Source organism: Halyomorpha halys, unplaced genomic scaffold (genome assembly GCF_000696795.3).
Source record: "Halyomorpha halys isolate HHAL.00 unplaced genomic scaffold, Hhal_1.1 Scaffold106.1, whole genome shotgun sequence".
Lineage (NCBI taxonomy): Eukaryota > Metazoa > Arthropoda > Insecta > Hemiptera > Pentatomidae > Halyomorpha > Halyomorpha halys.
Window position 1 is genome coordinate 2,465,642 of NW_027111449.1, and position 24,808 is coordinate 2,490,449.

The 24,808-nt window shown below is 29.4% G+C and overlaps 1 protein-coding gene across 2 annotated transcripts in view; it reads right to left on the minus strand.

Moving 5' to 3' along the window:
- LOC106677698 (sodium/calcium exchanger 1) overlaps positions 1–24,808 on the minus strand; it is a 65,761-nt gene that overhangs the window by 5,234 nt on the left and 35,719 nt on the right. For both annotated transcript variants that reach the window (XM_067049479.1, XM_014415776.3), the window contains exons 2-12: positions 17,911–18,158; positions 6,930–7,229; positions 5,089–5,323; positions 4,867–5,002; positions 4,675–4,783; positions 3,698–3,879; positions 2,317–2,410; positions 1,890–2,031; positions 1,086–1,279; positions 820–964; positions 546–724 (exon numbers count right to left, since the gene is read on the minus strand). In XM_067049479.1, the coding sequence (XP_066905580.1) occupies positions 546–724; positions 820–964; positions 1,086–1,279; positions 1,890–2,031; positions 2,317–2,410; positions 3,698–3,879; positions 4,675–4,783; positions 4,867–5,002; positions 5,089–5,323; positions 6,930–7,229; positions 17,911–18,156 (1,962 nt within the window). In that variant the 5' untranslated portion in view covers positions 18,157–18,158. The remainder of the gene's footprint in view (positions 1–545; positions 725–819; positions 965–1,085; positions 1,280–1,889; positions 2,032–2,316; positions 2,411–3,697; positions 3,880–4,674; positions 4,784–4,866; positions 5,003–5,088; positions 5,324–6,929; positions 7,230–17,910; positions 18,159–24,808) is intronic.

Here is a 24,808-nt window from a genome sequence, read left to right on the forward strand (position 1 = left end):
TTAAAGAGAATTCTGGTAAAACTCACCAATTTTCCCGTCAATTGACCTATTCAGCATACCTTACCTTCGAATATGTATTGACAAAGCCTTCTGATGTAGAGTACCTCACTTCTTAAGTTAGTGTCAAGACTCATTATAAAATGTAAAGTTTTTGATTCTAAGGATATATTTTTTTACAAGCATCCCTACCTTTGGTAGTCAGGAAACACAATAGAGAAATTGTGATACACTTATTTTTAAACACAGTATGACATTCAAAGGAAGAAACAAGTAATAATAAAGATGTTACATTAAATCACCTGATAAGTTTTTCATTTTCTGCTTTAGAAACTTATTTTACTTTGTTTTAACAACCTATCCAACTCTTAAATTATAATTTTAAGTTTGTAAATGTGATGTGGCTTGATTGAATCTTAACAGTTTTAATAACTGGTCCATGTTTTAATACAGTTTGGCATACCTGATCTAATGCAAGTTGGTAAATTTTGTAAAAAATATACTGGTCTTAATAGATTACCATTAAAAAATTGTAACAGATATTTTACCTTCCAAAAGAAGGAGAAGAAGTGGAGAATATAATCTGAGCAAGCAGCATTCGCTATGTCACCACCTTTTACAAGCATAGCTTCTCTAATTTGCATTGTCCAAGTCTCACTATGGACTCGAATAGCGTCTATATTTACATTAGTCTTGGCCATTAGTCTATCCATCATATTGTAAAAGTCTGTGAAAAATAATAAACATTAATTATGCATGTTAATTACATTAATAATGTTACGTATGAACAAATAAGTATTTTGAGTTAACATAATGACTTACCATCATCATTGGTGATTGTAACAGCTATTCTATTAATTCTTCCAACTCTTGCACCACCTGTGGCATCGAAAAGTTCTATTTCAAAATGCTCATCTTTTTCTGGGTTCAAATCATTAGTGATTGGAATTTCAATGGACCTAAATGTCTAAAATTAAAAATAAATTTATAACTTTGTGCCAACATATATTTGTGAAGATGCAAACAAGTATTATTAAAATAAATAAATACTTATTATAAAATAAACATTAGAGCTATTATTGACTTACTTCACCATGTTTGAAATTTAACTCTCCAGTTCCTCCCTCATAATCTTTTCCTGAAATTGCAGACTTATCAATAGTTTTCCATTTTACTGAGATATCTCCATCAGATCCCTTTACTCGAGTGACTCCAACGCTGACTTTACCAGCACTTTCTTTCACTACTGTACCTCTCTTTTCGAACAAAACTATTCCAGGGTCTAAAATAATACATAATATTATGTTTATTATAAATATTTGAAGTGGTTATTCATTCACAAAGTTTCTAATGATTAGTGTTTGTGGAATAATAACATAACAATAGTTAAAGAGTTTTATTCTTCTTTACTAATATAAAATGAAATTTATAATATTACTAAAATAAAACTAGTATACTAAAACACTCTATTATCAATAATTTTATCAAGATTCAAATGATTTTATAAAATAAATTAAATTTATTTATGTTTGGAGAAAATTTATAATGAAATCTGAATGGAAGGTTTAAATTATGTAATTAAAATAACACATTTTTGAAAACAATTATTATTTCTTTGGAGACCTAAACATGTAGGTACTTTTAATACTGACAAGGAATAAAGAGATGTTGATAAGAAAATTTCATTCAAAATATGAAAGTAGGAAAAATTGGGGTTTCATTAATTTTTCTTAATAATCTATTGAATAGAAAGAATTTTGTTCTGAATACAAAGAGTTAATTTTGACTCCATTAATTACATAATTATACATGATATTACAAAAATATAAAGTGTTATATCATATTGCCTATACTTTTTAAGAATCTAGAAGATGAGAATGTATTCTACTTACTTTCATCGTCAATAATTGTCACTTCCATTATAGATATCCTACCAAGCTCGACATTTTGGTTTTCATCCCGCAGCAAGCTAAGTCGCAAGAAAAATTCTTCATTGGGTTCCCATTTGTTGTCATTGACAATTTCAACAATAAGCTAGAAGATAAACCATGAATAATATAGCGAACAATGAAACTTTTTCAAATAAAAATGATCTATAAATTTTTACTTTCACGAACAATTTACAATATTTTTTTGTGGATAATTACTACTCATAATTATTTTTACTGCATAGAAATAAAAATTACAGCAACAAATCTCCTCACAGATCAATAATAAAATAAATGTTCTTCATAAATAATGAAATAACCTTACATTTTAACCTAGCAATGCCAAGAATTAGTTAGATGTTTCAATAATCAAGTTTATTCAGACACTTACCTGTTGTTCACGCTGATTTTTTTCAAACGTAACTATTTCATTGATGGCTATATAATCTTCATCTTTCCTGGCAGTACCATCAATTGTCATAACTCTACAATAGAAACACAATTATAATTTCCTTTATTATTGTTTAATTTATTTATTATTTCAAATTCCCATTATTTTAATTAATCACATTATTTGATATACAAGAAGTAAACATACTGAACAAGAGTAATATGATATCAAAATCTATAGTGGAGAAATTATCAAAGGGTTGGAATCAATAACTATTTTTAAAAAGGAGATCAGAGGCTCATTTTCTTAATAATGGATTCAAACAGAACTTTGACTAAATAGGTTTGAGTGGGAAAGGAGTGTATATTACAAAAATTATTTACATTTTTTAATTAACCACTATCATAAAAGATATAAAATTAAGAACGAGGTGGACCAAGTCAAGCATTTAGACAATCACACTATAAAAAAGAAAGTCCTCAAATCACTAGTAGACGAGTCCAAAGTACATCTGAAGAATCTGCGTTTTTCTGGCTTATTCATTTATCTTTTTTTAATAGATTTAATTTTCTTATTTCATCATGTTTTTCTGTATTGGTCACTTTTATTTATTTTCATAATTAAATTCTTTTCAAATTTCATCAATTAAATTGTTATAGCTTCAATATTCTACCATCAATTACTTTCCTTTCTCACCTCCAGCATATCAAGTGTTCTAATGATATAGATGGCTTACTTCATAGTAGTGCTAAGTACATTTTCACTAACTTTAGGAAACATACAATTAAAGGTTCTCTCTTCTGGGAAAATTAGAACTTTTGAATTTATTTTTTGACTGAAAAGAGTTAGGTTAACATCTGTTCAGTAAAAAAAAAAATAATTGAAAAGTTGTGATTTTCCTAAAAGAGAGAACCTTTCACTGTATTTTTCCTAACATTAGTGGAGATGTACTCAGCACTACTATGAAGAAAGTCATTGATATGCAATGGCATAAAGTAAATTACCGATCTTCACCCATGCATTATAATGAATCCAGCAGTATTTCCTCCCAATCTTTTACCATATTATTGTTGTTTTTAAAAAATGTCAAAAGTCTTACATTAATTTCTCTTTGGTTTCCTTCATCCACCAGATTGGCCTTATGGTGGGGTACATGTCTTATATGTTCATATAACCAAGAACACCTCATTCCCATCTACACAATTAATTCATTCCCATTGAAATTTCCTGCAGTTTACATTCTCTTTCCCTATATATTGTGATGAACAGTCCTCCTTTGGTTTTTTAGTATTCATTAGTATTACTGAGTATTACGTATTCAACATAAGTTAAAATTCTAGCAAAAATAACATAAATCAATGAAATATAATAGTAAACTAACCTGACTTTTACTTGGTTTTCAGTATTACCATGCCTCCAGATAGTTACTGCAAATTTTCCAATATTTTCTTTTACAGCTATGGTGGCTGAATTAAATTCAATTACAGCATTCTTTTGCATGTCTGGTGCTGGTCTTATCTCAGGAACTTCAGTTTTTTTTTCTGTTTTTATCACATTGTATACCTTTAAACAAATGAAATTATTTAAAATTAAATAAAGTATAATAAGAAATTTTTATGTATTTCAATAATTTAAAAGAAATGAATCACGATGTAGTAATCCTTATCAAATATCTGGTTGTATCCATGATCGACAATTTGACAAAATAAAGATAGGTTTAATCTAAGTGTATTAATTATTAAAAATATGCTTCTCTGTTTAAATGAAATATATCCGATCAAAAAGGTTTTTTTTTTATTCTGTTTTGATAAATAAAATCAATTCTTGGTTGTAATTCATTAACAAATAGCCAATTGTAAGCATACATCATTTTAATAGATATTCCAAGATTTTGAAAAGAGATAATTGTTCATTAGCAGGTAAGACAGTAAAGAAACGAAGTTACATTTAAAGGCTTTGATGAGTTAACCAATGATAATAATCAGAATTAAAGATATATTATAACTAATTGAAATGTTAAAAGTAATTTACCAACTAAAATATTGTTACTATATTCACTCATATTTTATCAATGCTATTCTCAAACAAAAAACAAACAGCTCATGTAATACAATCATATTGTGATTTATAATTTTTAATTAGTAAAAATATAATCAAACTGTTAAGTGCTAAGGAATACAGATAATAATATTAAAAATGCTAAAGGGGTTTCTCAATAAACTTATTGAGTGAGAGAACTTATTGATATGTATAGTTATGAAACGTAACCAATTTACTACAACCATTTAGAGCCACCTAATTTAAAACGCAACCAATTTACAACACAATATGAGCAACTTATAATAGGATTATACTTACTTGTTGTAACCTTGCATCTAAAACTGGTTGGATTCTTCTTCCCGCTGAGATGGTTCTTACGGCTCCAATTCTGTACCACATAGCTGAGTGTGGTTGAGAATTAATAAGCCTTAAAAACATTAGAATGAATTTTGATTATCTGCTTTAAAAAGAAAGAGCATATTGTAATGTTAAATTAATTCCAATAATTACTTTGCTGCTGCTAATACAGCAGCATCTTCATCAGTCAATCCAGGGTACTTTTTAACTTCACGAACGAATTTCACCAAACTATCTTTATCCAATTTTCCATCCTTAAAGAAGTTCCTTTCAGCCAATTCTTTTTCAGCTAGTTTTAAAAGAAAGGAAAAAATTAAAAATTATTTTGAGAAGTTATCGAAAAAACATTCTTGAAAATGTACATCTATGTCTTACTTTCATCTCCTCGGAGTGGTCCAAGTTCAAGTTGTTGCTTACTTTTACTTTTTGAAATAACTCCGAGTCCACACCATCCTTTGTCAGCAGCATAAGCAAAAATGGTAAGTATTGGAAATAATAAGAAAGTAACAACAGATTCCCAAAGCTCAACAACATCAACAGATATCACTTGCAGAATAAGGAAAAGCCATATGTAAGCAAAGAAACTAAAAAGCCCTGTTACAACGAAAACCTAAAAATAAAAAATTAAACTGATATAATATATTTATAAAACATATTACAAATATAATGATAGAGGACATCTGTTTGTGTCCTATTGAATGTTACAGCAAGTAAATGATCTAATCTTTCATTCCTTCAAAGTAAATCCGAGATGATGATTATTTAATTGGGATATGAATGACCATCTTTAATAAATTGTGGATGCACGACACTGTAAGATATAGTTTATTTTCTGAACAACATTTGGTCACTAACTGAAATAATCACAATAATAATTAAAAGTCATTATCTTATTTGATATTTGAAAAGTTCTTTTTCCGCTTTTTGACTAATTAAATCATGAATTAATTCTTTAAAATAAATATTTTTAAGTAAATCACTTTCTATTGACATCTGTGGTAAACTGCTCAATATATCTTGAAGTAGTTCTACTTCTCTGTCATTTTTGATTTGTTTTAATTTATCAATGTTAGGAGTTAGTAGCCTCTATGGGTCAAGAGGCTGGTCTTTCTGATCTCAGATAATTTATGTTTCATTGCCATCTCATTATTATTATTATTTGTCTGTTACAGATAGCATAATATATCTATATTACAGGCATATATAGCAGCCACAGGCTTTTTCCACATCTGCCTTTTTTCTTTTTTTATTCCTTACAAGCTTCATTTTTAATTTCATTTGGTATACTTAAGAGAAAATCCAACTTCTCCAGCAGCCCTTGTCTTCCTCTACTTCTCTTTCTATCTTGTGTACTCTCATAAAGTCTCCTTGTCATACTAACGTCCTAATTAGGTGGTCAAACCATTTCAGTCTTTGGATTCTGATATGGCAGTGGTCCAATAGACCTTTTCTTAATTTCTTCTTCTTCAAAGAAAAAGAAAATTTTTTAAAAACATTTTCTTTGTTTTTAAACAATTTTTTTAGCATGTGCTCTAGTAGAAATATATGTTTACGTTTAAATAAGGATTCAAATCAAACTGATTTCAAATTCAGGAATGAGGATCTCTTCATTTAATTTGCTAGTAAGCATCTTAGTTTTTAAATCAAATAATCAAAGTTGCACCTGGGGTGCCCATCCCCCAAGGGCTAAAAGTTTACTTTCTCTCAAAAATTTTCATAGCATTCTCATTTGTACAATAAAACAAAGGATCTAAATTTTTTGTTCTTTGTTTATGTACAACTTGTATCGGTGAGTAAGTAATTTTTCTTGTTACCTCATCTAAAAGTCTCTCCAAATTAAATTTTCATACAAATATGGTTACATCTTAAAAACCCATAACCCTATTAAAAATGAACTCTCATAAAAAATTTTATCCTTTTTGCGCAAGGCACCCTCCCTTCTGGGCAGCCTTCATGACTTATTTTTTAATTATTTCATTTATTCATGAAAAGAAATATCCGATACATATATGTATGTAATATTTCTGAATTAACTGTGGTGTATTAGAAACAAAATAAAATGCCACAAAAATAAAGTATAACCAATCCTTACATTAGTTATTAATTACCCATAACATATAATTACTGCATTAATTATTAATTAGCTTACGTAATTGCATCAATTATTAATTAACCAATCCTCAACATTACATAAAAAGTGTTTAGAAGACACTTACCTTGAGCCTGTGTATCCTCCTGGTATCATTGCCAGAGAGCGCCAGCATGCAGACAGATGTGATAACCAGAAGATTGTAGGCTGCAGAACCGACTATGGTACCTGGACCGAGGGGCCCTGCCTCGAAGTTGTGGCCCACCGTTTCGATGATGGACAGCAAGATCTCCGGCGCGGATGTCCCCAAGGCCATCAGGGTGAGGTTGGCAACAGTGTCGTTCCAAATTCGGACTTCGATCACTTCCGGTTCGTCTTCTTGCAAGCCTGCCACCACACTTGTCACCATGTTGTAGTTACCATTGAGCTGAAATTTAAATAATATTTTTTTAAAAGATAAATTTATTATTGTTGAACATAAATTGTTTAGTAACTACATTTATGTGACTAATATAAGAAAGCATTGAAGGAACGAGATCAAGAAAAATAAAAAGAGCAAACGAAAGATTTAGTAAATTAAAAATGAAGTAAACAAGATCAAAATTAGGTTCATAATTCATCTTTAATTTGTTTTTTAAATCGTCATTTCAAAATAAAAAACACTGTTTGACAAATATTTTGCTAATTTACGTACAAAAATTAACTTTTTAAAAATGAGGATTAGTGATTATTAGAATTTTAAAGCCATTAGCTAGTTAAGTCTTAAGCCTACGCACCCAACCTAGAACAATATTGAGTTTATTTTATTTTTATTTTGTGACTATTAAAAAATAAGTATTATTTACATCTGTGGTTTTCAAACTTTTTGGTTTGTAATTATTATAATTTTTCTTTTAAGATAAATAAAATAATGAACCATAGAATTAAATAAAATACGACTATATATTAAAACAAACAGATATTGGAACAGCAATAAAAGCAACCATTTTTTGTAATTGTTTTATTATTTAATTTTATTTTTTTCATTAGAAGCTCGCTGATTGACCGTGTGTAATTAATAAATGGAAGATGGTCTGGGTACGGGCAAGAAAAAATATCAAATAGCGATTAATCTATTAATATTGAGCCAACGTTTCGCATCACTTTACAGGACTTCATCCGGGCTTTCAGAATGAAGGAAAACCAAAAAATTACAATAAATAGTTGTTTACTATTTGAGTTATTTTTGACTAAAACCAGATCATCTTCCTATTATTAATTTTTTATTGAGTTTAACGGTACTTTATGACTTATGGCATCCTAAGGATTGCGGTACTATGGGAGCCATTGTTGTAAATCATATTGCCACACAATAGAACGCTTTGAAGTACTTACGATATCAGTATAATTAAATTTGTTGTTATGCGATGTGCTTTCTGGATTTTTTTAATCTGGCTTAAGTATTTATATTATTAATTATTCAGAATATTGCATTGACGAATTATGTTTTTAACGTTTGAATTCGAGTATTTGATTTATTCAAGTTTTGTAATCATTAGGGTATCGTCAATTGACAACATAATTATAATCTGAGAGCTTAAAGGATTTGATTTGGTGTCTTATCACAATGATAGCGTATTCATGAGAAAGTCACACAATGACATCAAAACAAATTTTGGTATTTTTTAAAACAAACAGTAGATAGACTTCTTCTTACTTAATTACTTTTAAATTATTCACGATTTCAAGGATGACCAAAACATACCACCATCCTTAGGGAAATGGTTTTTTTTTTATCACGATTATTGTTTTTATGATTTTAATGTCATTTACCCTGGTGATTGCAAACAATTATAGATGGAAAAACCGAATTCCAGATCTATCCACTCGTGACCTCGAACAGCGACCAAGTTCACCTTGTATGTTGTGTTTACGCGGTGCGGATTATTGGTTTCAATGGAAGTGCTAAAATGTTTTATTTTATTCCTTCCGTCCAACTTGTGATTATTTTCTTTTTCAATTCATCGTATTTGGCTGATAAAATTTTTGGACTATAATGCTCTAATCGATACGGAACCCATTTGTTTCCGATTTTCATGATTACTACTGAGTCGAAAAAGGTTTATTTTTGAAAACTAGTTCCGTCATCATCAAATAACATTCGTAATGATGTTTCTATCAAATTATAACTTTATAATAAATTTTGATGTTACTTAAGTGTATAATCAAATTAAAGAATTGTTACGCTACTTTCTTTTTTCTTATACATGATTGCCTGTTACATAATAAGTACCTATAAAAATATATAGAAGTATATGTCTGCTAGGCATATATATATAGGCTATATTTTATACTTGTAGCTCTATCAACATTCTCCTTTCGCCGCATCTTACACCTTAAAATAGAGCTTTTTTTTGCAAACGTTTAAGCCTGGATTTAACCCAAGTGCCACCAATGGATCCGGCCTTGGTGTGGAAGTTGACCTGAGGTAAACGCTTAGTAACAATATTTGTTTTAATAACTTTTTGATGAATCAAGAATGATCTTCAATTTCATAAGTGATTTTATTATGCAAGGTAATTAAAATTTTCATCATAAAAGTTATTTTCTCAAAGAAAATTTCCGTACTGACCTCTTTCTCCTGAATATGTATGAAGGAGCATGAAGAGTGATCCTTAAAATGGGGTGTGTTATGTATGAAGAGATAACACCAACGCTTCTGGATAGATAGATTTTAATGAAAATTATAATAATATCAGCTAAGTGCATAGGTATATCAGTATAGTTCCTCGCTATTTCTACTAGGTAAATATAGTGCTATATAAAGTATAGTACTTTATATACTAGAGGAGAAACACTTTATTCAAATAGCATTGAGTTGCTATACACACAGCATACTAAAACTAGATTGACAATTGCTCATTATTCTTATATTACATAAGCATTGAGATTAAATATAAAAATATATAATCGTAGTACATGATTTTTTGTCTTAACGGTTTACTTTAATATTTTTCTTTTTTAATGCATTCATTTTTTTTTTTATAAAATTATTCTTTTTTTTATTTCTATTATTAATCTTTTGATTAATAATAGTTAATAGTTATTGAATATTATTAATTATTATTGAAATATGTTAACATAAATTCCTAACGTTCCTTCAATGTTAAGCTGAAACAGACAAGCCGTTTGAAGGAAATTCCTGCCGTTAAAATAAGCAAGCCAAAAATTATACGTTTACACATGCGTAAGCAAAAGTGGAAGACGGAACCCTATAAAATCTATATGGGATCAACAAGATATCACACACGTAACATACTTGAAAACTTGAACAGACACGGAACTAAGTAAGTTCCTCGATATCTAAAACGCATAATGTGCGAGTGAAAATTTCTATTCTGAGAGCGCATTATTTTTAATTTACTGCATGAGTAAGAAGCTTTTCTACCTTTGATGATGTAGAAACAAAACACAGAGATATAGTAATAAGGTTTTTTAGAAATACAATATAAGGGAATTTTAAGGAAGAAACAAATAAAAATGAAGATGTTACTTTAGATAAATAGTTAAATTTTGTATTTTCTGTTATAGTATTTCTTATTGTGTTCTTATTTATCAACATGTCCAATTCCTAAATCCTCATTTTAAAAGATAATTTTAAGAAACTTTGTATATGTGTTGTGGCTTGTTAGAATCTTACATTTGCATTAAATGGCTCTGGTTTTAATGAAGTTTGACAATCCACTTAATGTTAGCTGGTCCCTTTTGTAACAAGGAAAAAGCTGGAGAGTGCATAAAAAAAAAGATTGTAGTTTTCATACTCAATTGTTGAACAAAAACTTTTTTTACCACGCAAGGAATTTCTAGTGTCCAATTACTCTCATTACAATAGACTAGAGGATTTAAGATATAGAAAATACTTAATACCTATTTTTGTTCGTTCCATTATTACTGGAATGTCCACCTTTCACCCCAAACCTAAAGCCATTAGACGAAAATCGTTAGTGCTGACAGATTAATCAGGACGGAAAGAATAAGAAAGGGTCCCGAGATAGACCTGTCAAGTTCCTTTCCAATTGTAACAAGCCTTCTTGATCGGCTATCAATCGCAGCCAATGTTATTTCGTTCCCTGTCCAATGCTTGCAATACATTATATCACACATATCCGATCTGGCTCATAAACATAATGACTTTGACATTTGGTTCAAGGGATAGCATCGACGACCCAAGGCGAGTGAGAAAGTAACTGATCGCTGCGGCCTTTGTTTCAAGTACGAGATAACAGAAGAGCACTTTATACTTTTATTCCAGGATTTGAGAAATATATATCGCTACAAAACTTATGATTTAGTTCGAAGCAAAAGGTAAACTATGTCATCACAGAGAACAATTTTCTTCAAAGGTTACGATGCTTTCGTGTGCGGATAGAAGGAATAATATGATTAAATAATTTTAATATCAATATAAAAATGAATAAATGGAAAATGGGAGAAATTTCTTATCGGTAGAGGTGGCATACGCTCCCCACTGTTACCGAAATCTGTCTAGGCGAGAGGCAGGGGAAGAAGAAAAATAAAATAAATAACTTGGAATTTCACTACCAAATGAGGTAAGAAATCATGTTAATATATCAAATAACTATTACGAGATCATAATTCCTTTAAACGTTTTAGGTTTCTTAAGTCAGTTAATGAGTCAAAGACTATAAAAAATGAAGAAATAAATCCGGTGTGGTGCTCACAAAATATAACATTCACTTCCGACCCCAAATGTGTAGATTAATGAACTCGTGTTGAAGCTATTGCTAGTTTTGTGATTTTCGAAAAAAAAGAAATCTAATGCCCAGAGAAGAAAATTATAAACAAAAATTTTCTGTTTTTCTATTGTTATAAAAATTTGTATTTAAGGATTGTTTGAGGAGGGAATAACGATTATAAATTTTGTACCTGCCAAGAATACAATAGTCTAATAAAACATAACGAAGCCCTAATGCAGTCGTGAATGGCTTTTCTCATTAGAATGGGATATTATTATGTTTCTTTTATTTATTCATAAATATTTTGTATTTATCTGTTGTTTATTATTGCTAACAATGGTTGTTTATAATTTTCAAATAAACAAAATTAGGTAAGTGAAAGTAAAAAATGTTTTGTAATGCACTGACGTTTCGAACCAACTCAAATTTATCTAAATCTGCCTTCATAAGTATTTATCATTGTCACAATTAATTTATATGTGCAGCTTGTGCACTTTTTATAAGAAATAAAAATATCAGTCCATATTTTATTAATTAATTTCTTATATACATTAGTCCAGTCATAAAAATCTCAATAAAAAATATGTGAGTGTTTTCTAATCGATTATTTTTGTGGTGATGAATCAGATTTTGGAATTTGTCACTGCTTATCTATAATGTTAATTTAAATAAATTAAACTTTTTCATTTTTTATACACAACACCTATGCACAAAACAATCTATATACAAAATCAAATACAAGAAGTAATTATAAAATTATAATTATAACTTTTATTTAAGTTTTTAACTTCAATTAAACTCCGGTTAGCCGTCTGAATCATAAATAAACCCCGGTTTAGTCGAAGAACTGGTATATCCTAAATGTTGCTATGTCTTTTTCTTTAAGTTTATGAGAAAACAGCAACGATAAAATGTCAGAGATCTTGGTGTTAGATAATCAAGTCATTATGTCGTCCGGCCTGGGACTTTGACTTTCCCATTGAGTGGTGGTCCCACAAAATGAAAAACTTTGGCCCCCAATCATGGTTAGGCAGTATAGGACTCCAATGGGAGTCTTGTCCGAAAGAGAAAAAAAAATGGTAAAATGTTAATGTACATAAAAAAACATTGATGTACATCTACATATTCGCATGCTATTAACTGTTTTTTTACTTTTTAATTTTAAATTTTGAAAATACTTAATAGTTACAGATAAAATTTCGCCTCCTGATCACAGAAATATTAAAAAATAAAAATAAATAGATTGTATTGGTTTGCCCTTAGTACCTGGGACATATTATATTTTAACAGTTTTTAAGAACTATTTACAAGAAATTCATCCTTGTTTTTATTTTTAATTTGTGTAACTTTAATTTTGAATATTTGTTTAATTATTTTCCTTTATTAATTCTTCTGTTAATAGATTGTTATAGCGTCATAATTTTGGTTTAAATTTCACGTTTCGTTTATAAACATAATTAAACCTAGGTTCGTAATAAAAACTTAAGTTACTGCTTTTTTTGAGATGACGATTCCTTAACAACTAGTTATTAAACTATCTAATCTCCTGTAATGTATATATTTATTTAGAACGGGAAGGCTTTTTATTAACTTTTATAACTTGCTAGGTGCTTAGTAATATTCATCAATTGGGAATTCATAAAACAACTAAAGACAATAAAATTAATTCTAAGACACAGGTCATAGTTTTACTACATCATACAGGCAACCAAAAGATTCTTTTAATCTCTCCCCTCTTTCACCCTAGTTCCTCTACTACTGTTGTTCATTGACTACTAGACAAGCAGTCACAACATCAAATATAAAAGCCGGAGGTTTGCCAGTGTGCGTCAGCAATGAAAGCTGTTAGATTACAAAAAAGAAAGAGGTGATGTCATCTGGTTTGGAATCTATGACGTAATCAATGACGATGCCGCATGTATCTATGTATGACATCAATCGATTTATAACCATTATTTCTAGCTATGAAAGAATCATTTTCAAACATTAATCTATGATATATAAATTCAAAAACGATAAATATTCATACTATTCGTCAAATATTTTATCAATGTTCGATTATATGTATATATATATATATATACAATATTACATCGCTGTAATGTATCTTTTCCAAGGCAATAAACAATAATCTAAGCTAATACGATATATAAGTATATAAAAATCAAATAAATAAATAAAATAATGATGATTGTAAGTCAATAATAAATAAAATCGAGGGTGTCAACACTTAATTTATATCCTCCCTGTTAAGATTTGAAGATTAGAATATCGAGGTCAAGCGTATCGAGATATTATAATCATCTATATCTTCAATCATCAGGACCTGCCTGCAGCCCAAATATTTTATATAGTTTTGCATTGTTTTCGAGTATAACCATCAGATCTTAATATGGCTTAATATAATATCAAGCTTTCAAACTTTCATCCCTTTTCAAAAGTTTTTAGTAATTTTTTTATAATTATTTTTAATTAAAATCAAATGAATGTTTTGAATTATATTGTTTAATTTTCGTTTAAGTTACAAATAAAAAAAAACCTACACGAGCACTCTGAGATATAAAGGTGATGTTCTAGTGGCACTGTTTTAGAAAGTAACACTTACTTGAAATAACGGTTACTTCAGTTCCGTCTACATAAGTTATTTCATGCTACTTCAATCACATTTGGAAAAATTAGTACTGAAAGAAATTTTATGGCATTTTTTTAAGGGGTTCAAGTTTCTAAAGAGTCTTAGAATTATTTATTAAGTTTTTAATAACAAATATGAATTTGTTATATTTAAATTTTGTTTGTATATCAGAATAACAGACTGAATCCTAACTGGTAATAGATAAGACATGGTCAAGAAAATTATTGAACTTGGAGAATCCTTGTTCTTGAAATGTTAGTTATCCGGACTAGAAGAGGGAGGAGCGATATGGGTTTCTTATCGTTCAAGAGCTTAAGAGGAGAATGCCTAAAAGTTAATGACTACCAGCCTTGTAAGGAAAAATGAAAAATGGCTACTATCCCAGATATCACAAAAAATTCATTTTTTATTTCATTCAAATAAAGAAAAAATGCACTTTATTTCCTGTAAGAAAAAGTTCAATTTGAAGGGATACAGAGAATGACATTATGAAGTAACTATTGAAATATTTAAGGTGTTTCTAAGCGATAGTTTTTCTGTTCAACGAGAAATCAATATTGCTACTAATTCTAATCCCCTAGTACTACTTCTCGTTGGAAAGTTACTATTTATATTTCTATACGTCAATCTTAGGCGTAGCACTATTCATGACATATATCAAACTTAATTTATAAAGTATTGATTTTATTGTTATTTGGAAAAAAATTGTTGCTTTTTGAAAAAAACTATCTCTGAAACTTCAGAACGTAAACAAATCTGCTAGAACTCATATTTTAGTCTATTTACATTATTTTAAATAATGTTCTATTAACTTTTTTGGTATTTTGGGTAGTTATGGAGCTCCGAATAAAAAATGTATTTCTCCCAACTATGTTTAGCAGAATAATTAATTTTGACTAGTAACTATATAGTTTTCATTAAAGTAAAGTAAAAAATGGTATAAAACACAGGAAGGCTACAGGTTAAAACCCAACGAGGAAATCTACAAGGAGATAAATGACCTGGAAGCCGTAATAAGAAGACAGATTCTACAGGAACATGATGAGAATGGACCAAAGCAGAATAAACAAGAAACTCTTTGACAGAATCCGTGAATATAAGAGGGCAGGAGGATATGTGAAGCAAATGAGAGAGGAAACAAAGAAATCGAAAATAACAGACAAGGACTGTCTGGATAGAGAACAGTACGGAAAAAAAATTGAAATAAATAAATGTTCTTGCGGCAAATAAAGAAAAACGGAAGGATACTGGCGTGGTCGGAAGAGAGGAAGCAAAGGCACGCAGAAATTATGAGAAGTTACTGGGAGAGAAGAAGAGAAAAAGTGAGAAGAAAAAAGTAATGATATTCGCGTGGTCTTGAAAGGTAAAAAAAATGGGGTAAACAATTTTCTTTTTTTTCACCGGCCTCTTGGACTTCTAAGGTTTTTTAATTAGTGTTGGGAATGTTAATTACTTCATTAATTTAAAAATATGAATTAATGGCTTGCTTTAGCCCTGAAGATGCCTGAAGTTGTCATGACGTTGGCTGGATTTAATAAAATAAACGTCACAGGTTAATATTTATTATTCGGGATTTGATAGGCTTAACTTTAGTCCACTTTCAATTTGCATAAACATATTCATAATTTTACAGTTTTTGTTAAAACAAGGATTCTACGTTTCATATTCTGAGCTTTATGTTCTCTGCATTTCCTAAGTTTTTATTCTTTAATTGTCACTTGTTGATCATTTTTTTTATTATTCAATGTTGACGAATTAGAAAGTTGAGAAACTATTTGTTTATGACCAATTATCACTAGAACCAGTGGCCGAATTGCTCTCGAGTTATTCGGAAATTTCTAGAAGGTAATTGAAACCATAAAAAATTAAGCAAAACAAGGCAATTTTTTTTGCGTGGCCGTTAAAGTGGCGGCCGACTAGAGGCTTGGTGCACGAAGGGATAGGAACAGGTGCCCTTGAACCAACCAGTAAATCTAAGGGGTCGATCGATACGACTTTTCAAGGCAATAACACTACCTTGTAAAGGTATTGTAATTTTTACTTTTATTTCCGGAAGAGAATACCCGTTAACATTGTTAGGTATTCTTTGACTGGCACCAAACTCTTTTGGACAAGATCGATAAGTAGATTATATATCAGATCCTTTTACGAGTGGAACAAGTGGTGAACGCCTCATGTTGCTTGAAGACTTGTGTAGCAACGCAACCTCGCAATTAAGATGGAAACATCATTTGAGTAACTTATTCAATAGCTATCACTGAGAGTGTTATCCGAGGATAGATATTAAGCCCTTTTTATTCTCTTTATTTATTGTAGATATTGACTCTTTCTTATAGGAAAATGGGTTTACATAATAAATCCAAATGATGAAATTATCAGTTATTGGTATATCCAAATAGTTATTAGTTTCTGTAGATAATCTATTCTTGATTGGGGACTCCTAGACGAATGTTCCATTAAATATAAACATTATAAACAGATATTGCATATAAAATTCTTTAACTGTAAATATTTAAAAAACAAAATTATTAAAAATTTACATCAGTAGTCACTAGGTAGAAGCTTTATAACTCTATGTGTTGTATCCTTTATAATACGCCTGTTTATTATAGATATTATCTTTGCCGTTTTCTAATTTTAGATGCTATTAATAATATAACTTATTATTATTATTAACTATTATAAATATGACTTGATTAAACTTAAGTGTCCTCTTTCCGTTTTAATATTTCAAAAGTGATATAGGATCTTAGTTATAGTAGCTTTCGGGTGGTTTTAGTGGGGCGGGTCCCGCCGGGAAGGATTGCCTTTTTATAATTTTTGTTTTACGATTTCTGCTTTTTGAGATTGCGACATGTCATACATCAACCAACATACTCGCTTCAAGTGTCTGAAAAGTAACGGTTACCAGACATTGACCGGGCTAATATAAATACTCAACATGGATTGTACCCTTTTCCCAAACAGTTTATTGAAGTGGGTAATAATGACTGGTTGAGTTGGCAATATAAATGGGTTTCACAGCTGAGGAAATGTTCGGAGAACAGAAAATTTTTAATTATACCGTTCATAATAAATCAGATCCAATACTATTTGATGGTCCTGTCGGTATTAAAACAACATAGAGCGGAATTTTCGAAAAAGAAAATTTGTCAAGAGTAAAGATCTATCGTTACTACAGACATTGTCCTACAACCTCTGTACACTATGGTTTTCATTAAAGTGAAAGTTCTCCTAATTAAGCTAATTGCTTAACTACTTTATCTAAGGACTTTCCTGGGAATATGAAATCAACTTTAATGTCAGCGCACTCCAATACACATTTCTGTCACATAAGCTTTGCTCGAGCTTGTCATGGATCGGTAGGTATTGGTGGATTGCTATAATTTTGTATGTAGTAGTAAGAAAAATAGAGACCGACATAGTTTTAAAATAAAAAATATTAGTATAATTTATTTGAAAAAGTCCTGACAGTCACCACAAAAATGGATCTTAATTTTTTCTTTATATATAAACCGAAACCGCAAACTTAGATGTGTATACCTGTTTTATGTATATAATGTAATTATAACTGAATGATTATTAACCTAAATATTAGTTTCTTATGTGAACATCCATTATATTAATGTTGGGGCTAACTCTATTTGTTAGGATGTGATCAAAAATCAAATAAAATATGTTATATTATTACATACTGGTATTAATACATTAAAATTGAGTAATTTTTATTTTATACGTACATTTTTCGATTTGGCCTTAGACACATATATCTTTCTGGTCTTGCTGGTGATGGCTTCGATAGAGGCCATGAAGATGTCAGTTAGGATGGCCACTCCAAGGAAGAAGTAGAGGAGGCCGAAAGTGTAGATGATGGTTCTGAAGGTGACGTTCCATGACCTCTCGTCCAGGATCGGCAGGATGAGGCCCGCCCTGCAGATGTCTGGGGGTCCGTAAGCGTAGACTGTCCCGTGGGAATGATTCGACATTCCTGAAACAGAGATAGCAAGGATTGAAAGATTTTAATTTATAATAACATACTCTATATCTTTTTCCTAAAAAAAAATTATGAAATGATTTAAATTCCATTCAGACAAAAAAAGGCCTGCTTTTAAGGTTAAATAAAGCTTTAGTTGATGAATGAAACGATGAAGTTGACTGATTAGAGCGAAGATGATTTCAAGTCTCAACTGACAATCACTACAAATTGAATGATGAAGTAAAGACAACCACTCCACACCATCATTCCATTTATTACCTACCTGTCGTGAGCAGTATCTGGTTACTTGTAATATAGTTAACAAATATTCATTACACATATTAATAAAACACTTGAGAAATGAATGGGTGTAAATAGTGTATCTAAAATTACAAGAATATAAAATAGTTTTATATTCATCCCACCTTCCTAAAAAATAATAATACAATAGAGGAAATACTTAAACAAACTATAAATCCTCTAAACACGTTTATTTCCGTCTTATTCACATTTATTATATAATTTAGTATATAATAAACTAATAATAATATTTTTAAACAAAATCATAAGTAAAAAATAACATTTTAAATTAAACATAAGTTTAATTAATATCTATATTTTTAATATAACTAAGGGAGTACCCCCTGACCACCTATCAGCGAACCAACCCCAATTTTACAAATTATACAACCGTTCATTTAATTGTACTACTTGTTGCTCAAATTAATTGAAATTTACATGTATTCTGTAGTTCAGATTGTATTATATTTTTTATTATAGTGTAAGTAGGAAAAAAAAACTGCGTGCAGTTTCCTGTCTTTTCAGTCTTGTGTGAGGATTCCAGGTTAGTCGTTTGTCAAGGTGTAGTCCAAGATAACGAATCTGTTCTACAGGGGTAAAAGCCACATTATTAAAGTATACTGTAGGTTTGAGAAATCTATATCTCAAAAACCATTTGACGTACAGATGTCTATTAGCACTCAAATTAAAGTTAGTTTAATGAGCTATAAAGTAGTTTATAATGTTTATTTTCGTAGGTGTAGAAGTTTTCATGAGAATTGCTAAAATAAATTGATGAACTAAAAAACATTTTGTGAGCTTATTTTGTCAAATATCATAAACACTACTAATCCTACAAAGATAAACGTTACGAACTATTTTATAGTAAATTTTACTAGCTTTAATTTGAGCGCTGGAAGACATCTGTACGACCAATGGTTTCTAAAATAAAGTTTTTCATAAATCAAACTAATTATCCTTTCAACTATAAATCAATTTATTTTAGCAAATATCCTGAAAACTACTATTCCTAAGAAGGTAAAGGCCATAAATTACTTTATAGTACAATTATTTAGCTTTAATTGGAGTGCTAATAGATATTTGTATCTCGAATGGTTATTGAGATATAGATTTCTAAAAATAGATTCACTAACTACTGATATTTCAGTACATTTTTATAAAATGTTGCCTTTTAAAAGGCTATATCTCGAGAACAATTGAACGTAAATAGCTCTATTAGGAATCATAATTTAAAAAATTTACTCTTCTCTAAATAATGTTCTTTTAGATTTTCTTGTGTTGTTGGTAGTTTTCTAGATACAGAGCTACAAATGAAAAATTAATGTTTTTTTAAGGTTTTGAAACAGCCTCCATTTTTTATTCCCCCAACCTATACTTGGCAGACTCATCAGTTTCGACTAGTAATTATACATAGTTTTCATTTAAGTAATCAAAAATTGGGGTGAGATAACTGCCTTTTTTTCTTCCCGGCTCTTGTACTATTTGGTTTGGAGCGGTTGGTTAGAGTGTGGTCATTAGTGGCTGCCTCATGAAAAATGGAAAAATCGAAATGGCTTGATGAATATTTCCGAATCTACTTATTTATTGTATAGCAGTGTAGTTAAATAAATGGAATGAAATCTTTGTATTGTAAAATTTTAATTCTTAGTCTATTGAAGGTCTTTCTAAATCAAGATAAAATTTCTTCACAGTATAAAAAAAAAAATAGTAAACTAATTCCTTATTTATTCCCTCTTTTGCTTATTGCTTCTAACCTTCGCTGTGTGATTTAGCACGCCCGTGTGGTCACTTTCAGACGTATTTAAATTGGGCCATTCCGTGACGCACAAAACGAACTGATGTAGAAAGAAATCCACGTCGATAGTATTAAATGAGTGTCCTTTCCTCAACGGAAGTTATAGCGCAGGCTGGAAATTCCAACTGGCTCATGCTAACAATTAGTGAATAAAATGGTTATTTTTATGAGGTTAATTACCATTTAGAGAAATAAATCTCACATCCTCCATTTTACCAGCTATCCATCCAATAAGGCAACATACATTTAAAAAGTGATGAACGCTTAGTAAGGAGTAAGAAAAGAAGATGAACCGATGAGAGAAATCGGTATTAAAATAAAATAAATTATATTTTTGTACAAAATAATAATAACGTTCATCCGAAAACAAAGCAAAACCTTTTTTGTAATCTTTTGAATTTTTAAAATTATAAACATATACTGGAAGACCGTTGACCGTGTGTAATATATAAAAGCAAGATGGCCAGTGTGCGTCAATAAAAAATACTAATTAAACTATTTATTGTGAGCCAATGTACATTTTGAAAGAATCAGCAGGGGTAAGAAAGAAACAAAAGATTAAAAGAATACAACAAACTAAGATAATAAATAACATGAAATAAAAGTAAACTAAGGTATGGCTGAAAATGATTTTCAATGAGTGAAAATTTACATAAGTGAAAAAATGAATTTAAGAAAAGATAAATAAGATGTACAGTGAAAGTATGGATAATCAAGAATTACAAAAGGCATTTGAAAATAAATGAAAACGGAAAAAACAACCAATAAAAAAGTAGATAAAAGAGAAATATAAAAATGCAGTGTTCATTAAAAGGCGTAAAATAAGGGAAACAAGAATAAAATAGAAGTAAAGAAAAAATGAATGAAGTAAAGGAGGATACGAGGTATCAACTGGGTATAGTACAAGAGACGGTAAGAAAAAAAGCCAGTTATCTCACCCCAATTTTTGACTACTTTAATGAAAACTATGTATAATTACTGGTCAAAACTTTTCACTAATTAATAAAAAATTCACAAACTACTGATCTTTCAGTACGTTCTAACAACATTTTTATGAAATCTTGCTTATTACAAAGCTATATCTCGAGAACTATTGGACGCAAATAGCTCTATTAGGGCTTACATTTTAGCAAATTTAATCTACTTTAAATGATGCTCTCTTAGATTTTCTATTGTTGTTAGCAGTTGTTAAGATATAGAGCTCCGAATAAAAAATTAATTATTTTTAACGTTTTGAAACAGTCGCTATTTTTTATTCCCCCTACCTATACTTGGCAGACTCATCAATTTTGACTAGTAATTATTCTAGTTTTCAATTAAGTAATCAAAATTTGGGGTGAAATAACTGCCTTTTTTTCTCCTCTTGGGCTCTTGTACTGGTAGGGGAGTGGGTGAATTCGACGGTTACAATTGAAAGCAAATAGACATAAAATGATATTAATGTAAGATAATATTAGGAAATTTAAGAAAATATTAAATCTAGGCAGACACAAAATGATAATATACAACTATACATTTAATTTATAACATTTCCTTTTCCTTAACTGTCTAATACATTTTGTAATTCTTGTTTAATTATACTTTTCACTCTTAGTCATATGTTTATGTTCTCTAATTTACTTCGCTCGTTTATATAAATTTCCAAATATTTTAAATAACTTTTAGCCATACGGTAGTTCATTTTTGTTTTATGTTATCTATTATCTTACTTTGAAATATAATTTTAGCTGTATCTTTTTTTAGCCCTGATGAAATGCTGCAAAGAAGGTTACGTTTGCTCACAATAAATAGTTTAATTCTTATTTTAATTATTTTGACCAACCAAGACCGTATACCTTTTATATAAATAATAAACATTTATTTATTGATTATTGAAAAAAGAGCTCCATCACTAAAATGGAGCTTCCTTAATTTTTATTATCATTTCCTCACTTTTTTTTTTCCAAAACAAGGATGAAAAATGTTAATTTCGTTGTATTAATTATTAAATACCGCGAATTTTATTAATAATAAAAATGTGTAAATAATAATAATACTAAGAAATTAAATTACCAAAAATTATTATTTTACCAGTCAGAAGCCTTAAATTAGCAACAGCATTTAATATTACACTTGAATTAAATTTACATGTTTTTTAAACTGCTATTTGATCTATGAAAAAGAAATTTCACTTATGGATATTTAGATCATTGAAAATATTGTATGGAAAATATTAGTAATACCGAACTTCATATCGACTTTAATGTTTTCAGCTATGAGATTGGATTGTTACTTGATTACCCTTATCAAGTTTTACCAAACATTTTAGAGTAAACGACTAGGTAGTTTCAAATCGTTAAGAAGCTATCGACGATTCAATCGCCTATAAAAAATTACTTTTTTCTAAAATTATCCTAAACGTCAGATTAAAATGAAATCATTAAGAATGGTTTTACTGATTGACGTCCTATCAAATCATCAAGAAAAAGCAGCCGTCATTTCATCGGCGCAGTTCTCATTTCAAATTGCGGTTTTTGATGGATAAGGAGGTTAGTTTAATTGTTGGTCGGGATGCGATTTTCCTTTTTTTAGACTGCTCCGAGGAAAGATGATTCAGTGTCTCCTTGCACGTTCGACACACTTGGCACGTTTCACCTATATCGGATTATTTCTCGCTTTCTAAACGATTCGGGAATCACAAACGATGAGCCGAATGCATGCACTAAGGGAGCCAGGCATAGGGGAATAAAAGAAAATGGAAGAATGAGGAAAAAGCTTTGTGAAACACGTAGCGTTGGGGGAGAAACTTGAGTGACCGCGTCCCAAGTCGCTGAAGCGAGCAGTAGCGCTCCAGATCTATCAACATTGGACAGATTAAGGGCAGCTCTGAGAAATTCCATTCTAAGTAATCGCAATTCCTCAAAATGAATCAACGATTCTGTATTTATTTTTAATGGCAGTAGGTAAGCAATCATGGTTCTGTATCTTTTCATCAATTTTTCTTCTTCTTAATAGATATCTTATCTTATGTTATTTTATTTATTTATTTTTCATACAGATAGTTTGATTATGTTCATCTTGTCTATTCTTTTGTTTGTATATATTTTAAGAGAGTTTTTTTTTATTATTATTTTTCTTTTATTTATTTTTATTATTATTATTTTTTTATTTATTTATTTTTTTTTTATTTTAGTATGTATGAGATCATTCATCACTATTACCTATTGCCCACAACTGTGTGGCAGATTGTAATATCTATCAATAAATAAATCTATAAAAAAAAAATAGATATCAAATTACGTTTCTACGTAAATTTTCTTTAGTATTTCCTTCTTTTTATTTTTTTTTAACTACTGTTATACTGGTAGCATAGTGTGTTGTTAACTTTATAATAGCACCGTATTATTTTATATATGAACAACTCTATGTCAAATCCATTCTGAAGGAGAAGGTGAAGATAGTTGACCATAGATATATAAGAAGAGAAGATTTTTTTTGTGTGTTATGATATCTTGTGAGATTGTGACATGTTTTCAAATCTCCTTTGGAGACAGTTTGTAATTTCAATTTTTAAGGAAATTATAGCTTCTTAAGAACTCCTGTTTCACAGAATTAAGGCTGTAACAGTTAGAACCTAGACAAATCAAACTAATAAAAGTTTGTAAACTCTATTAATGATTAATTTTAATTTGTTTTAAAAATATATATTTATAATAATTTTATTTGGATTTTAAAAAATAATGATGAAAATATTTGTTCTGATTTATAAAAAATGAAACTAAGTGGTTCTGTTTGACATTTTTGGGGACAAAGGTATAATAAAACCATAGCAATCAATGTAATTAACTCCGTCTTTAAGCGTCAGCCGTGAGTATCTGCGTGCTTCCAGAACCTCTCAGCTGTCATCTGGTGGGATTAAATATAAACATTTGCTCAAGGCACATTCATCGACAGTTTTATTTTGTTCTTTATTATAAAATTAGTTTTAAGGGTTTGTAAAGTATTAAGTTGTTTTTCCCTTTTTTTTATTAATGTACAAAATTAATTTGTTTACTATTCTTTCGTTTTGTTCATATATATATTCATTATATTTTCGTTCTTTATAATACATACAATTTATTTGTTGAATAGATTGAAATCTCTTATTTCAACATATTTCTATAATTATTCTTTGCAACCCAAAAATAATTTTCCCAGCGCATATTATACGGTAACAGTAGTTTTAAATGTTCAGAACTAATTTTAAGTGTTAAGATTTTGTAGAAAATGGAGTTATTGATATTTGACTTCAAAAGGATTTTGTATTTTTTTTAAATGTGTACGTATTAGAATTATAAAATTTGTTGAGGTCTATAAAATTTAAATAAAACTTTTTTAATAAACTGAAAATAAGTAATGAGTCACTAGAAATGAATTATGTGAGAGGAATGGTAGTAGAATAGAGAGAATAAAATAGACGCGGTTAAGAAGTAAACAATGAGAAAATAAAAGATTGGTAAAGAAAAGTGTAATGTAGCTTAGTTATAAAAAAATAATTAATGTGTAATAAAGTTGTATTGAGAAGAAAAACCAAATGTAATGAAATATT